The following is an 18538-nucleotide window of genomic DNA, read 5'->3' as shown; positions in this document are numbered from 1 at the left end:
AGCAGCTCCAGTCCACTGGCTCGGGTACCAAGGGTGAATCTCCAGAAAAGGCACGGAAGGAGGCCAAGGGAGAAAGTAACAACACACGATCAAAGCTGGTTTATGTCACAACTCGCCTCGCAGCTCCCTTAAAAGCTGTCTTCAAACGCTTTGCCACATCAGAATGAGCGAAAGGTAAAGTCTGATGGCCTCTGTTCACCAAATAGCATTTTGCTGGTTTTTCTTTTCCTTCTAGAAACTGGTGCTGATCTGTATGCTACGCAAAATAAATCGCCAGGGTGATTTCTTTTATTGTGGTTGTAAAAACAAGTTTAGCAACATTTATATTTTGCTGTGATTGAACCTTCCCACAGAGCTGCCATTCACAAATTTTAAATGAATCACAATATGCTTTGCACCTCAGTAATTATATTCTAAGCTATCAAGTTCACACACGCTCTCTTCTAGCGACCCACGTGTGCTTGAGAGAAATTACTTCTGAATATGCTTAATTTTAAAGTCTTCATTTTACACACTGTATGTAATCAAACTTTTTATTAAACATTGCCAAGCAATCTGTCTCATTTAAAATGAGCTGCTAGAAGAGGTAAAGGTCCATTAAGCTGTTAATTGCACACTATAACTCCGATTTCTTGAAAAGTTATGTTGAATATAGTTTCCCCAAATGCTTAATTACGTATTTACCTAATTCTACTGCCATAGCTACTACATTGGGCAGGTATATGATAAAAAATCAATACAGCCACGCCAGCAAAATTCTCCCATGTAGAAAGAGGGAAGAAAAAAGAGATTCTCATTTCCATTTCTCTTGTTTGAGTTTGATATGGGGAATTTCACTGTACAGGTACAAAACACAATTCTGCTAATGGAGTAATGCAAGTACACCCTAAAGGCAGAGTGCTTCTGCTGCAGTAATGGCTTAAGTGATTTGAGAGCTCAAATTCATTGCAAGTAAACCTCAATTAGACTTGAAAATGAAAGTCAAGCAAGTGACATAGAAAATGTTATATGCCACTGGTTTTAAATTACTTATCATGGAGGTCAAAAAATACTTTAGGCTGTGAAAATAAAACTGAGCTGACTCCAAAAGATACAAGTCGCACACAAACATTTTCAAAAAGATTATATCTCTTATATATGCTGCTGAAATGGTTTGAGTGCAGGTCTTTGTCTGCAAAAACCACCATAAAAACATTTAAATTTGACTCTACCAAACTCAAGAAACTTCAACGCTTTTTCCATACTAGCTAATTAACCAGACCTTAACTTCATATTGTGTACCCTTGTTGAATAAAGTAGTATTTCTCATTCTTAAATGACTTTATGCCTATCTTTGTTTTAGTTTGTAGTGACTTGAATCATATGGTAATGAAATTAGAAAGAGTGGAAAAGGATGAAGCATATATTCATTTATCTCAAAAGGCACATAACTCAAAGCATAGTATCACATGAATGTTGACATTATTTTTCCTTTTTTCCCCCCTATTCAATCATCTGGGCAGATCTCCTCATGACTCAGAATCAAGTAATTAGCACTGGTGTGTGTCAATTTATTACGTCTAGTAGGAGACTCCATCAGGGGAATATCTCTCGTCCAAGCCTTATGACCTGTGTCCATAGGAACATCTTCAGCCACCTGGCTTTCCAGCCTCTTACCAAGGTTGTGCTGTTTGAAAACAGCAGGGCACCTTCCCAGCAAGAATTTGTGGTCAATCCCTTCCCACTTTGGAAGGTCTGTGATGGCTCTGAATTGCCAGGCGTTCCTTCCTCAAGTACAGCAACATCACTGCACTGTCCGCCGTGGACAACCACAACCAACCACCCCTCAGCAGAAACAGCAGACTCCAGGTACTTTAGCCCTTTTGTTGATACTCAGCCTTAGAGCTCTGACTTTCATGGGCTACAACGAGGAAGAAGGTTATCTTAGCTCTTTTTTACACAACAGAAAAAACACCCAGAGAAATCAAAAGGGCCCCAGATTTACAGAAGAAAACAGCATGAGTATTTTGTTAAGTACAAACAGTCTTGAAACATATCAGTGCTATCTTTCAAATTACAATAGCTGTTCAGGGCCTGAGACTTCAGATTAAGAGAATTAAATTTCCAAAACTCAGTGGAGTGTGTGCTTATTTAATTAAAAGCAGGCAGAATTTCATTTGCACTTCATTGTTAAGAATACCACCCATAATATCACATTTTGGCAGTGCAGCTTAACTCCAATTTGTACTAAAAACATACTTCATCAAACTCATTCCGAAGTTCATTACAAATGCTAAATGCCAGTACTATTTGCTATAGTGATCCTACCCCATTTGGATGTTTAAATAGGCAAATATGGCCAGATAAACTTGGAGCGGCTTGTGAATGTTCTATGCTTTTTCAGATGAAGTCATTTGCATTTGACCAGCTACTGTGAGCTACATTATGTATCCTTGATTTTAAATTTTCACAGGTATGGCTCAAGGTGTTGAAAAACTACAAAACTTTCTTGCTTATACCTATGCCTATAAAATACATCAGGTTATTTTATTTTCCTCTCACAAACAAAGCAGCATATTATACTCATTGCTGGACTATGTCCCACACAGCAAGGATTTCTCACCGACTGGCAGAAATTTACCCTTGTGCACTGCTTTCAGGCAGTGCACGTGGCCCAGACTGTGCCCTGCAAGGCTGGCGCATGGTAAAACTTTCTCCCACCCAAAGGAGAAAGAGGGAGACTTGAAGAGAAGCAACAGCCTCCCGTTACAACAGTCTCCCATTTACTGAGAGAGCCACTCAGGGCAGCTTGAAATTGCTACTGGAAAGCCAGAGGCTTCCCTCTTTCCTCTGAGCAGCCATGTCAGCCAAATAGGGGGGAGGAGAGGCATCGCTCCTACTCATTTTAGCTCAGGTAAATTTGGTTACCTGACCTATATCATGGTTGTTTCGGCTTCTTCCTTGGCCAAGGTAACCTGTGACAGATTTACAAACTACTCTCAATCTACTACCACTACACATTTAACTCATCACAAATAAACACAGGAAAAGGTTGTGCTGCGGTCATGGACAATAATACAGAAATTATCCACTTGTAGCACACTATTTGCATAGGAGGAACACAACCGAGCAGAGTTGGGAGGTCTGTTTTAATCCAGGCTCAGTCACTGCCTTCATACGCTGTCTCAGCCACACCACTTCAGAGGTCTCTACAGCTTCTTACTCCAGTCTGAAAGCACGGTAATACCCAAAGAGCTAAAAAGGCAGGCTGTAATAACAGTTACTGTAAATGTGTCATCACATGATTGCAGACAAAAATCAAATTATCAAAACCATCCATAAATACTTATTTGCAGGGGAGTAAACACTTCTCAAGTATGTTACTAAAAACCACATATCACACTGTGTATACGATATTAATGGAGTTCACATTACGCATTTTGGCGTAATTAAAAATCCTACCTATGTGGCCAGCTGTTCAGTCCTTGGAAGGCCAGACAGGTACTTTCCAGTAAGCTTGTACAAGTGGACTTCACAAGTGGACTTCAGGGCTTGGAGCGTATCAGTGTGGGACTAAAGGGTTTCTGGCCCTCCAGAGCTAGCAGAGCAGCTCTTGTCTAACAGACAAGACTTAACTCTAGCCTTACCTTTCACAGGAAGACAGATCTGTGTGAAGTAAAACGTCTTTCAGCTTTTATGAATTTACATCAAGATTGTACACATCTTCAGACAAGCTCTTACTGGCAGGCAGATCTCGTTCTCCTGTTGCGAGGAATTTGGCACGGACAGCGAGTGAACTGGAGGTTTCGCAGCAGGCTCACCAGAGAGCCAGCCTCCTAAAAGATGGCTGAGTGGGACACCACACAGGATTTTGGCACCAGGATGTTGGAACCAAGGGGTCAGTGAAACTTTTCTTAGCAAGACAAAAGTGACTAGGATTCTGCCTTGCACCTCTGCTGCAGAGCGCTTCCCTTGTTAGCACAACAGCTTCAACATTATATTCCAGAGGTTTAGTATTATTTATCATTTTTGGTCTTTTGGTGTTTTGTTGTTTGTTTTTTTTTCTTCCTGCAAGACAACACTGTCTTCATACAAATCAGAAAAATCTGGTCTGTGAACAGATTTTCCAAATGAGTGATTCATACCTCTAAAACCTCCTTTACTGCATAACAGGTATTGTGCAAAAAATGCAGTGAAATACTAAACACATTTAAAAAGGTAAAGAAAGGCAAATGAAAAGAAGTGGTAAGAAGATGGCTGAGAAAAGCCTGAGTGCTGAAAAGCTCTTTTGAACACTATTGACTGTGAACACTAGTTTCATTACAAGCCTAGGGAGTCTTCATAAAATCCAAAGCATACACATCTTCCTCCTCTAAACAGTCTCACCATCCAAAAACTGGCAATAAATTCTAAAGTATTAGCAACATGTTATTGAGCTGGCACTCAATAATACTAATGATGCAATTTTCTTCTGCCTTGACACATACCAAATATACTAATAAAATCTAGCAAATTAAACCTGGATTCACTAGACATTATTAGCCTTAATATAAAGGAGACAGTTCTGTTCAAAGTCTTGCTTCATTTATCTTTCATATTCCTGTATCTTACCATGCCTCATCCTGCTTCTTAAAAGCACCCTTTAATTTCAAGGACACTATCTTTGCTTACAACCTTCATATTAGAAGTAGAAAGTTTAAACCAGGTGAGAAACTTGAACCAATGAAATAAGCAGACAAACGAAAGAAGAAAGTTAGAAGGAACTCATCAATATTGCCAGCATATACTACAGTGGTCTATCTGAGTTTTAGGCACTTACTCGCTGCATATTTTCAAACTACCAATGAAAGCTAGTGCATTTAGCAGCAATGAACTAGATGCTCAAAGTGATCAAGTTAATTAAATAATTTTCTCTCCTTGAAGTAAATGTAGTTTCCTACGCAATACATGTCTGTACCAAATCTCACAGTCTTTCATTTTTGCTCCATTCATGTCAGTATCAACCAGTCTATGGACCACATTATCACTTTCAGCCTAGCATGAAATTTCAGAACAATAAAAACCAGGAAAAATCATCTTCTAACAAATTTATTACATTCTAGAAGAATCTCCACAAAGAGTGCTTCCTTTCATCCTGGAAATCCACTGTGCCTGCAGGTTTCCTCTATTCATTTGAAATGCCCATGCCATTTCCTTATCTTTACAATACTTTTGTCTTCTCCTCGCACCCAGAGCATTTGATCAAGTCACATCACAATTTAAAGAATCTTTTATTCTGTCTCAATTGCAATACCCTTGGTTGCCATACTGTAGGACTTCAACGACCCCATTCTATTTTGGCTACACATTCCAGAAAGATGAAGGCAACCCAGAGCAAGCTCAGAGAGAGGGTGAATGGGATTGGAGTGGGGGGATGAAGCCTAGAATACACCTCAGAAGCAGAATCTAGAGGAGCTTATCTTGTTGAATTTACAAAAACAGGAGAATGGAACAGGTCTCCTCTACATAAATGCATCAAAAGAGGTTTATGGTAGAAAAACCCACAAAAGCCTGTAGGTAACAGAGAATTTTGGCACAGAAACAAAAGGATACTGGCTTCTCATGACACAGAGGAAGCGGGAGTTTTCTAGCTCTCCCAGTGGGGAAAGATCATAAACAGTAGATGAAAAGCACCTTGTAATAGCAGGAGGAGAGACACAAAAACCCTGAAGGTCATGTGCATTCCCATACTCTTGAACCACACCAGCTGGGATGCGTTTATGACCTGGCTCTCCTGAAACCTGGCACCCTAAAGCTCTTACTGGGCCTCCACACTCTCATTTCGTCCCTGCTGGGGCTAAGGCATCCGGTTTGCACCATGTCATTACCCCATGCCAGTCACCACTCATCCTCCTGTACTCCCTGTTCTGCTTACTCAGCTTCTTCTGCTCAACCCTGCTGCTGCAATGCTGTTGCTGGCTCCGCTCCCTCTGGTGTTTAACACATCACCCGGTCAGCCTGGGAGATGTGCAGCTGCCCTGGTTTTTTTTGCCACAGAAAGGTTGAAATTTTCAGCAGGGCAGCAATGTCCTCGGTAACAAGCCGTTATGTATTTAATGAACACATCTAGCTGGCATCTGCCTGTGGCCAAGTGGGTTCCCAGTGCTGAGGGGAGAAAAAAAGGCAACCACTAACAGACATGAGATATTAACTGAGCATTAAGTGAGCAAGACAGCAGGTTGCAGAGGGCAGCAAAATAGAAAAAATAAAAACCAACCAGTGTTAGGACTACAGCATCTAGCATGGGTGCTGTAAATAACATGCTCATCTGAGAAAGAGAGAGCTAAAGGCACGTGCCAGTGTTTGGCAAAGCACATGTGGCTTGCTCTGTCTGTAAGGAGACTAGGTGAGCTACAGATAAGTCTGGAACAATGTAATAAAAAAAGCCAATGGCATTATTAGAGATGAGAAGGCAGATGCTTGATGTTACAGGGACAGAAGATAATTCTCAGGCTACATCACAACTGAGAGAAAAAAGAAATGTAATGAAATCACTCAAACACTGCAGAGTCACCTGCCTCCGAAGTTCCTACTACTTGTAGATCATATCTGCTTCTGGGGAAAAAATAATGGAAGTTCCTAAATACATCGCTATATTCAGGAGGTTAGAAGTTCACCAGTAGTTTAGAAATATATATATCTTTCAAATGTAAATAATATGCCAGGAACTAGCTAGCCCCCATTCATAATGATAAAAAAATACAAGCAACACTAATAGCCATTCACTTCAGTGGACTTTATAATAAAAACATTTCAGTGGATACCAGTGTTCAAAGTGCTAAAAATCAAGACATGTTCATGAAGTGTGTGCAACATAAACAGTACCAAAGAGCTGAGGAAACAGAATGCTAAGCAGAGTCAGAATTGACATGCTTTCGGATGGGGAAAAGACTCACCATGCAGATGATCATTGTTTAAGGACTCAAGTCTGCTGGTTAAAATTGCAGCAAGTTGGGGCTCAGGTAGCAAATATAAGGGTGAGTGCAAAAAGCTCTGCCTTTCAGCAGAAGTGACACCAGGAATTTCAGATTCGTTGAGATGCAGATGCCACAGGGAAGCCCTTGGGAATGCTGTAGTATCTCTTCAACAGCTTAATTATAACAACAGATTAAGTATTTAGATCGCTTTATGAGTGAAATGAATACGATTCAAAATGGAGCTCAATACTGGGTGTGCTAACTTCACAGAAAGATTATTAGAGACTACTTAAAAAGGTGCAGTAATAAATTATCTCTGTGCTTCTAAAAGCACAGATGAATTAGTCTTTCCCAGGGTTATGATGTTAAATATAACATAAGACATAAACAGCATAGGTTAAACTTTCATCAGTCGTGCACTTCTCAGTACAGGATAATTGAATAAATTTCAGATGGTGGAGCAAAACAGAAAGTGTCTGCAGTCTTCAAAAAAATTAGACATGAGAAAAAATAATCAGCTGAATTTTGGACAACATACATAATTCAAGACGGCATTCAAAATTTCTTAACTTGAAGCAATTGAACACCTCTTCAATGCTACATAACACTGAGAAACAGAAGTGCACTGAAGTCAAACCAAAGCTGTAAAGTGCAACAGGTGCGCACAGGGGATGGCAGAACTTACTTTTGTGCTAAATATCCAGTGTTCCAAAAGCCTTATTTAAAATACAGATAATCATCTAGGCCAGTAACAAAGCTGTCAGATTCCCCTGGAGCTGGCAAAGGGACTGCCAAGGTTCCCAAAAGCTAGATGGGACTATGTTACTACTCACTAACCAGCCAGGGCAACAAGTGTTACCAGCAGAGTCCCAGACCGGTGCCTTGCTATACTGCTCCTTAGGAAGCAACTGTGAATCCAGAAGAGGGAAGAACACTGCATTTCTTCTACAAGTATTGTACATCCTAGGGAGGGAAAAAAACTTCCATATGAACCCTGAAAGAAGCAAAGAGATGAAGATGATGGAATGTGCATTGGGGAATTTTCACTATTTCTATTAATGTATTTTGCTCCAATTGGAATATCTCATTTATCAGCTCAGGTGCCCTCTTGCAGGCTTCTCTGCAGACACAGAGGCCATCATGTCCCTGCCAAAAGAGCAGCTGAGGAGGCAGCGAGGCTGTGTGCATTTAAAAAATGTGAACCAGCACGGTGGCCTGAATCCAAGTAAGCCTGTACCACTCTCCCTATTCTGAATGTTATTTAGAGAGCAATGGCACAGCAAGATCACTTTTAAACTTATTCTCCTTTACTCCTTTGACACAGTCACATTACAAAAGCAGATTCCAGAGGGTTTTTTTCTGAATTGGGAAGGAAAAAAAACTAAAGGTCGTATCCACCCTTTTCCAGACCTCTTTGCAAAACACCCTCTAACCAGCCATATAAATTAAACTCAGAATTGCCCAGAAGCATTTCATCCTTTGTGTTCATAAACCAGTAATCTTGACCTCCAGATTTTAATTTACTTTACTGAAATATTTATTTCTTTCAATAAATGACGCATTCCAGATTTGGCTCTCTTTGCATGAACGTACAAATTTTATTTACTGTAGTCTCTTCATGCAAACCATGAAGGTATAAAGCTGACTACCAGAAGAACAACAGACAGCAATAGCAACTCCCTTTCTAAAGCTTCAGTTTATCACGGTAATGGTTAACAAATTTATTAACCAGAGATGAAAGTCCAGGAGCAAAGCTCCAAAGTAAACCAGACTGATTTCATTGGTTCTTGACCCGGTCTTCTAACTCATTAAAAAATAACAGTACCTGTTACCCTGTCCAGAAGCTTTTTACTACTTTGCATAGGTTTGCAAAGGGTAAACTCACCAAAAGTAACTCCTAGACTCCTTGACTCCTAGAAACAACTGTTTATAGAATGGAGTCCTTTGTTTTGATTTTAAGTTTACTATCCCTCCCACCAGCTTTTTTCTTTTAGTACCAAGCAGAAAAAAAATACGTTCCCACAGCTGCAAAAAAGGCTCGGTGTGGCCAGGAGAAAACAAGAAGCATCTGCACCAAAGCCATTACTCTGTTGTCACTCCATCTATACAGAGCACCGAGTCCGGGTATCAGCCAGCTCACCATGGGCTCTCTGGGATTGTTTCATTGCACACCTACGTAAAATCATTTCATGAACCATGAGGAAAAAGATCACCCCTCTTGCCTATTATCAAGCTCTTCCAAAAAAGCTATCCATTATTCCTAACCATCTTCTAATGCTTCTCCCATTTGCTGTGTACGGAGTCACGCCAGTGAGCACCGTCTCGTTTTGCTAGACTTCACCCACTGTGGTATTTCAGACTTGCCCTGGCAGCTGAGCAGCGGGACCAGGAACAGCAGCATTTGCAAACAGCATTATACAACAAGCATGCGGAAGGGCTGAACCATCCTAGTTTTGAAACAAGGTTTTCAAGTTGATAGGTACCATTAAGGAGGACAGGATGCAGCACTCAGATGTCACTCATCCGTACGGTCTCCCGTCGATGACCTTTGCAAAGGACAAATCAATACTAAGCAGATACTGTATCTACCATTTCTTACTGTGTAGGAAAGGTCAACGGATTTTCATGTATGTATCAGTTCTAGCATTACTGTTTTCAGACACAGAACCGCTTAAACCTGTGAATCAAGAAAAAATTCTTATCTTGCGTATAGCATCATTTCAGAACATGTCATAATTTAAAAAAAAAAAAAGACTTGGAACGGAAACTTATTTCATAAGCAAGGTAAGATGCTTATAGAAGGAATGTAAAGTTTTACCTTGCTATCGTGAAATGCTCTCTACAAGTACAATGCAAATGAAATTAGAAACAGCATTTGTAAGACTGCTTCCTTAGCAAAATCTGGTACCACCTGTGTGTTTTACCACAGAAGCAATTTTTTTTTTAAATACTAAGCCATTTACATTCATTTTGTGCATGCCCTCTGCACCTTTCTTCGTTCGTATGCACAGGCCACAGAGATTATTCTCCTCTTACAGTTCACTTAGATGGCATATTTTGAGAGAGGCCTTTATAGAAATACACATTTTGGTTCTATATTTAAACTTGATCCCATTTAGCTCAACGCCAAATCCTTTTAGCTTCAGTGAGAAAATTCTATAATACACATATTGCCACAGTCTAGGAGATGCCTGGTGCTGAAATCTTAGCTGAAATTTCTTGCTTTTTTTCAATAGATATTTGAATTTCCAAAGTATGCTTAAGTTTAACATTTCGTAGTAACTGAAAGTTCAAGGATGAACATCAAAACTCTACTAAATTCAACAACACTGTGTTTAAATGAAAAAGGCATCCTGTTGCGTCTCTTGAAAACACCAGAAACATAAAACAACTCTAAAATTTCAGTCTGGCTCTGGTTAGAAAACACTGCTGCTCTATTTGATATTGCAAGTGTAAGATCTACAAGCACAATGTTTTAAAATATTCAGAAAGCTAGTATTTTAAAATGCTTCCATATGGGAAAAGGGGTATTTAATACTCAATGTAATGAATTTCCGAGTTGCATTATCTCTGCAGCATTGCAAGGAGATACTGCACTCATGTTCTTTAGCCCTATGGAAATGGAGCAATGGCATTTCCATACATCCGTAAGCAAAGTCATAGAAAGGATCTATAATCTTCTGATGCACACATTTAATACATTTAGGTGAGGTTTATTACAATTCTTGCTTCCTCTTCTCAGTGTTACTCATGATTAATGGAGAGATACACACAATGTTAAAAATCTCTCAGCAGTTCATTTCAAGTAGAGATAAGCAATGTTTTTAAGAATAAAATACTTATATTTACTTTTATTGTACTTGAGTTGGTCAGGAGGTAAGCCGTTTTGATTATTGCAATTTTGTGAATCATAGAAAACATCCATTGACACAAACATTTAATTATTTCTGTTATTTTCTTGCAAATCCATGCTCTAAGAGTGGTTTCTGTCCATCAAGCAAATAGGAACGGAAAACCAAATCATACAGCTTTGTACTATGGAACGGTGTGCACTGCCAGATTAGGAAAGCCTATTTTGATGCTGCTATCATCAATATCGACACATATAAATCAGAAATTAAGCTTTTTGTTTATTTTTAATTAGTTGCTTTTGTAATCTCATCAGAAAATCAAACTAAAAAATTTAAAAAAAATCATATTGGTTTGGAGTCAAACAGTGAAAAAAAGCTGTACTTCTGGCTGCAGCCATGTGCCAAAAGCAGAATTATAAGCAAGCAATTAATTTTAAGATTTCTGAATTTACCTGCTGAATTATTCTTTTGCTGAGTAAATCCAGTCTATGCACTGTGATACAGGACAGAGCTGCCTGTCTTCCTGTCTTACCATATTGCTTATTTTGATTAGCTGCAATGGCATGGAAGTATAGATTTTTAATATACTTTTATTGCCTTTTAGATAGACGACTTACTGACAGTGGTTTTGGGGCATTTTCTTCCTGAATTTTTATGACTACACCTTTTTGATGACTATGCTTTTTAAATTTTTATTGGGGACTAATGGCTAAATTTCTACAGGGATAGATGATAAAGTCTATTAGGTGCAATACTGAAACTGTTCATTTGGATGCAGAGGGCTTCTTTTTTTTCCAAAAGAAAAAAAAGAAGAAAACAAATACAAACACTGGTATGATCCTTGTCATCTCCCATCCTGCTCTTACAAAAGTCTCACGCCTTTTTTAAAGCAGGATTGAAAATAAAACAAGCTGAAGATGTCAGCTCTTTTAAAGTAATCTATATAAGTCACACGGTGGAAGGCTATTTCCTTACTCCCTAACAATGAACAACACAGAGTACAACAGTATTCTAGAAACAGTTACACTTTCTACTGTGCCTTCATAAGAAGAACGATTAAATGGCACCACTGAAATATCACTGAGAGTAAATGGAAACCAGAATGCTAACGCTGTGTGTGAGCACACAGGTATACTCAGGAGACTCTGCAGGGCTGTAGGTATTGCTGCACCTGGCTATAAGTGTCTGCTTTTGAAAATGGCTATTCTTCATAGATACACATTTTCATTTCATTTGGTCCTACGTTAATAGGTTGTCACCCTGCACAGCACAACAGAGGGTAGTGAAAGAAGCAAAAATAAATACTTTCTCCAGAAAGTTGGTGGCGGAGGGGCGGAACAGGTTATAGCCAGCTAGAGAACTTGGGTTTTTACACCGTTATAAAAGTGCAGTCAGAGAAGAAGCAGCAGAAAGGAGTAAGGCAGATTTTCTTCATTACAACTATGAATGTTACAATGCTGTAGTTCCATTGCTATTGATCTGAATTCTGTGATGTGTTTTGGAGAAATCTTTGCTCTTAAGGAAGATGATAAACCAAAGAGGAATCCATGACACTTCTTTCCTCGCACAGAATGCCATTAAAAGCAGTCAAACAAACTCAAAGCATACATATTCTTCAATAATGACATATTTTATAAAACAGCAAAAGTTACCTGAAACAAACCCCTAAAACCAATAACCAAGTACCCAAGTTGTACATTTCTTCATGGTTTAAACTAAAGGCAAATAGTGTACTTCCAGCACATGCTATCCTGTACTTTCAGGGGGATACCTTATTTAGAGATTCAGTTCACTTTCTGGCCCATACGCGGAAGCCCCAATACTCAATTTTACCTTTTCTTTTTCTTTTTGCTCTTAAAAATTACACTAAAACTACTTTAAATGGTATTTTATTACTCCAACATAAGTTTCTGCTGTAAAACAGTGTACACATACCCATACACTTTTTACAAATTCTCATAAACCATTACACCATGATGAATTTCATCTGTCCTTGCACTTAGTTCCACCTTACTATCTTAGCATACCATCTCACTAATAATAATTTTTGAGATTCCAACTTCTATATCTTCATTAAAACTGTGGACTTGTATTACAGCACTAATTTAACTACAGGACTTTGAGAATAGAGGCAGCTGGGAGAAAAAGAATTGACTTCGTCCAACACTTGGCTGTCCAAGTCCTTTGTGTTTTAAAAGTGAGGTGTTTTCTTTAGATGCGACAGATGACCCACAGAAAATGACATCACATCAAAGTCATCAAAACAGCACAGGCCTAATCAAAATGAAAACTATGAAGTGCATCATACAACATCTGAAAGAAAGATTATTCTACCTGTATCGGACATGTTCGATTGTGTCATACGTCAGCTTGCTGCTGAGATTCTGACTATGAGGGTTGCCTAGGAGACAACAGAGATATGGAAGTTAATCATTAATCACAATTTTGCTATTAATTTTTTCTTTTATCAAAGTATTACACCAAGCCAGCCTGAAAAGATGACAAAGATTTAATGTATACTTCACAGCAATGCCCTGAAGCTCCTTACAGCAGTTAGTCAAGAGAAGGGACATAGGATAGAAGAAATCAATTATGACAGCTGGATCTCTTACTAATACTTAAGCAGCTCCCTTAAAAAGAAAATGCAACTGCACATGCACAAATGTACTAGGAAAACTACAGATAGAATGCACATTCATAAATACATTTGCGCACCACCTAGGACGCAATTTAGAAGAGACAGCATCTGGAGGTAACAGACATTCATGACTGGACACCAGGACTAACCCTGGTTTTTTTACGGTCTGAAATTCAGGCAGCTCGTGAAAATATAAATTAGTAGCCACCTTAGCACAGCTCAGCATAGGCATGTATTAACAATTAAGACAGCACATAAGAAGGACATGAATTTATCTTTTTGAGCAAAAAAGATTACAGCAATATCCACACAGCCACAGCACACTTTCCTATTAGAAAATGCTTAAAGAACATGCCTAAACAGTTTGGAAAGAGAACAAGAAAAAAATTACTATATTAATCCAGTTTTTGCAGTAGGCTGCAATATTAGCTACTTTCTTTTTAAAATTTTGAAATTACCCTGCTGAAAGTTATTGAGTGAAGTTGTTAAAAAGAATAATAAGTTTAGAGCTCAAACCCAAAATCTAATACATAGACTTTTCATGTCTGATGTTGCATTTCTGTAATTTCCAATTCAAATATTCTCAATTTAGAAGCGAGAATCTCTCTTACTTACATTCCTTTCCCTCATTTACACATGCAACAGCTAAACTGCAGTTCTTTGGACTAAGAAAATAAAAAAAGCTGCAAGTCAAACTCCCTCTTCACTCATATCTGTGTCTGTTAAATTAACTCTTTTTACACAACAGCTACTGCCCTCAGAGCATCAGAGATGTAACCGAAAAAAAAAGAGATTTAACCATACTAGAGCTCTCGTTATCATTTTAGATTAAAGCAGTATTAAAAAAGATACAGTTTGTTCTCCTATAGCATTATATGTACTACGCAGATCTGCTCCAAACTGGCAGCACTATCATTTTTATTCACAAGCACTCAATTGATTCACAAATTTAATTTTTTTTCTGCCACAGATGGTACTTATTATAAGAGTTGAGCCCAATGCTGTTTGAAATAACTAAGATCGGAGTGCACACATTTCACTTTATAATGGCTGTAGTGACAGAGCATTAGTTTTAATATCACTGACATGCACCTGAATAGGAGATTTTGAATGTAATCAAATCAACGAATCTTGTTATAACAGCAAAAAACCCTGTCCCTATCAAGAACAACATCTATTGCGTAGCGGAACTTAAATCCCCTCTCTGGATCCTGGCCTGCCAGCATTCAGAAAACAAAAGAGGGGGAAATGACAAGTACAATGGCACGCTGAAAATGAAAACCACCCAGAACTCTCAGGTGGTTCACCCAGGTGAAAGCCCACGTGCGCTGGTGCTTGAGTGACCACAGGTTTCTTTTAATGCAGTGGTACCTAGTTCCCAAGTGAGGAATCACTTTGCTGTATGTATCAGAGAGCGCAAGGAAGGCACAAAACTAGCAAAAGGGACACATAGCCCTCAGATAGTAACACATAATAAGAAACTTTGATTACTTCAGTGGGACTACTCATAGCATATATAGATAAGACTGTAAAGTACATTTTTTTTCTTGTTGGGCATGAATCACTCCAATGTAAATTGTCTCACACAGTAACAATCTTTCCTAAAGAATGGATGCTGCTGCCGTTGTATAAAAGCACATTCAGTGTGTGGTTCTCTGCTAGACAATAATGTTTGAAAGAGATGAAAGTTTTAAGTAGAAGATCTGGCAACAAAGTACTTGTAGGTGGTGCTGAAGTGCCCACGTCCACATCTGCAATAGCTAAATTTCCACCCAGATATCGCACAATTCTGTAGATATTCTTAATCACATTCTTATATGCAAGATTGCTTTGGCTATACGCGTCCTTTTTTCCGAGTATGCACCTAAGTCTAATAGCCTGGGAGAGGTATAGCACCTATTCCCTGCCTAAATTCACTTTGGATCTTTGAGCTAAGCTTTCTTCTAAAAAAAATGCTTATACTGAGCCACAGTATAAGCTCCCTGTGATGACTCTCACTGAGAAAGGGGGTGGTTCTGGATTCTAGTCCTTGCTTAAGAAATTGTTTTTGCATTTTGGTGGAAAAAAAAAGACTGAACAAACAGTGCTCAGAGATACATTGTATTTGTTTATCCCCAGCAGGTTGCCCTAACCTCTGGGCAACAGCCATGCTCTGATTTTTCTTCTTCGCCAACACAGACATGTCCTTGGCCACCAAAGAACAAAGCTGGGATGACACAAGGGGACTATGACTCCTTTGTAAAATCACTGCTCTTCCAACTACTCTATAGCAGTGTTAAAAACCCCACAGAAGTACTCTTCCAACAACTCAAGAGGCACAGTTCTGATCTGTTTAGATGGAAACTCGAGAAGACTAATGGGAACACTGTTTTGCACTTACCATAAACGTTGTTTCTGAGGTCATCAGTAAAAGCTTTAAGTAGACTCTCTGGGAAAAGTGCTGAACCAGCATGGTCAAGGTAAGTAATCCCTGAAATAAAAATAAAATTACTCGATTCAATTTTTTAAATATTTAACTCCCTTTTCTCCCACAGACTACATTGTGAAGTGCACCACTCAAACACCCCTAGCACAGTACCCCACATAAAGAGTCCATTTCCCCAAACTTCCCGGGGTATGATATTTCTCTGCCTGACTGAGAGGTCTCTACAGGTCTCAAAAAACACTTCTCAAATACATTCCAATAGTCAGGCAATATCCACAGCAAGGCATTTTTCATTCACTAGCAAAAAAAAAAAAAGAAGGATACAATAGAAGCCCAACATTTTGTTTGCATCTTTATAATTTTTAATTAAAACCAAAATATTTTAAGAGGTCCTTCCTTTCATGTTTAGATTACACATTCTTTGGAAGAGAAAAATCTTTTTATTCTGCATATACAAGACTGAGCAAGCTGGTGTCTTCAGCCACGGTACCTTGTTACTCCTCGGCACTACTTATTATGAAAACTACTATTACCACAATGATCGTAATTATTATTAATAGCACCAACAATAGCAGTGTTGCCTCCCTTGCTGGCAGATGAAGCAACTCTCTCAAGAATGGACAAGGCCTAAATCATGCTTGAAGCCCAAAGACAGGACTAGTTTAAGTTTTAATGTATTTAAATATTTCTTGCCACTCTGCTGCACTTAACAGTCAATTCATTTTTAAAATCTCCTTTTACATTATTAAGCTATTGCAAAACTTTTAAATAAAAGCTTATTGGAAATGAAGGCTTCTTCATGTTTGGCCATTTTAGATTTCTTAATCTTCAGCAATTATTCTTCCATTTCTCCAGTGTGTTTCATGCCCTTTATTAGTTTTTTCATTTCACTTACCTGAAGTATTTCAACCTATTTCAAATTTTAATAATGATGAATATGATTAAGATTAGAATTTATTAAGTATTTTAAAGCCCTTCCTTTTCCACAGGGATTTAAAACCGAGTTAAGCTTTACACAAGAAGCCTTGACACTTGGAAATATATATAATGATATATTATGTTGCTGTAGCAGTGATTCGGTAGGTAAAGACGTGAGGCAGCACTGATGATAAAAGCAGTCTGGACACCCATCCCTTCTCCTATTTTTGAAAGAGAAAAGCCCTCCCCCTGCCTTAAGATTTCCTCACTTACAGCGTCTAGCAAAAGCAGAATTTTTAATGATGGCTTGAAGTTAGTCAAGTGTTTTGAGGTGATTTGAGGGGAGGAGGGTGGCAAAAATGGATCGATTCATTAGATGTACAGACTTTTCAGGTTTTTACTTTTTTTTTTTTGATCCTAGATAGTTTCTCCCAAGCAGTATGAAGCGGCACATACAAGCATACAGGGGTCAAAATGCATATGGTGGCCCATCTGGCCCAGTTTCTGACAAGAGAGGTTACAGCCTCATGGCTTGCCCCCAAAACACAGCGGGTTTGGAGGGCAAGAGGCACACTGTGTCATGGGGAGACACAGCCAGGCCCCTGCCCGGCAGAGCAGCATGGCCTCAGTCAGCAAGGGCTACGGCAGCAAGGAGATGGCAGCAAGGGGAGGGCAGCAAGGAGATGGCAGCAAGGGGGCACCAGCAAGGGGGCACCAGCAAGGGGACTGCAGCAAGGGGACTGCAGCAAGGGGAACAGCAAGGGGACAGCAGCAAGGGTATGGCAGCAAGGGGATGGCAGCAAGGGGATGGCAGCAAGGGGACACCAGCAAGGGGACACCAGCAAGGGGATGGCAGCAAGTGGGCACCAGCAAGGAGATGGCAGCAAGGGGATGGCAGCTTCCCCTCCAGCAGGTCACAGGCTCCCTGTGGCTGCCCTGCGGCGCACTGCCCGCCTGAGACCTGGGCCTGCTGCGCAGCCCCGAACGCCTCTGCTCTGAGGTGGAGTTGAAGCAGGGGGTAACAGCCACAGGCACCAACATGAGGGCCCAGTTCATGGCAGTGGTCAGGGCGATAAACAACCCATGGTCACTGGCTACAGCTGGGAGAGGCAGCCCTAGAGCAGAGGAAGGGAAGAGGCAACCCTGAGGCAGAAACGGCGGGGAAAGATTGCCGTCCTGGAGGCAACCATCCCGGCCAACACTCCCTCTCAACAGAGCCCGCACGGAGAGGCCGCTCGGCTCATGAGCTCTTACGGGCAGCACAGGCACAGCCCCGTGATGCTCCTCTGGAGGCAGACAGCTGCCTTTTTTGGATTCTTCCAGCCCGAAGGAGGCTGATGGCACAGGAGTGATACCACAATCGCACATCGCGAGCAAAAAGCAGGCAACTGGCTGAGGCTCCTCAAACACAAACCATCCACTGGCAAGGGGGTGGGTACTTCCCATCCCGACCCACGCTCCTGTGAGGCAACAGCGGACTAAAATGGCCCTAGGTAAAGGCCCCATAAGTGTTTTTTTCAATTTGATTCATGATGTAGCTAATTATGGAGTACGATATTGCAGTTCTGTGAAACGGAAGTAAAAAAAACCAATGGGTCACTTTTTTAAATTCCTCCTCTGGGTATATTACTTTGGAAATGTGGGAGGACATTTGGCTGAGGAAGGAAAAATTATTAATTCTTAAACTTTTATTTTATCTTTAATGCCGCTGTTTAACTGAAAAGACAGAACGGCATTTCATACTTGCTCGATTGCCCAAGAAAAGAAATAG

General features: G+C 39.8%; 1 protein-coding gene across 1 annotated transcript in view; it reads right to left on the bottom strand.

The window, feature by feature from the left end:
* MOCOS (molybdenum cofactor sulfurase) overlaps nucleotides 1–18135 on the bottom strand; it is a 197998-nt gene extending 179863 nt beyond the window's left edge. Inside the window, exons 1-3 of the mRNA XM_009639948.1 lie at nucleotides 17729–18135; nucleotides 15805–15914; nucleotides 13121–13187 (exon numbers count right to left, since the gene is read on the bottom strand). Coding sequence (XP_009638243.1) covers nucleotides 13121–13187; nucleotides 15805–15914; nucleotides 17729–18135 — 584 coding nt within the window. The remainder of the gene's footprint in view (nucleotides 1–13120; nucleotides 13188–15804; nucleotides 15915–17728) is intronic.
* Between the last annotated feature and the right edge of the window lie 403 nt (nucleotides 18136–18538).

This window comes from Egretta garzetta, unplaced genomic scaffold (assembly GCF_000687185.1).
Source record: "Egretta garzetta isolate BGI_Z169 unplaced genomic scaffold, ASM68718v1 scaffold405, whole genome shotgun sequence".
NCBI classification, from domain to species: domain Eukaryota; kingdom Metazoa; phylum Chordata; class Aves; order Pelecaniformes; family Ardeidae; genus Egretta; species Egretta garzetta.
Note: the sequence above shows the minus strand (reverse complement) of the source record. Positions and strands in the feature narration are given on the sequence as shown.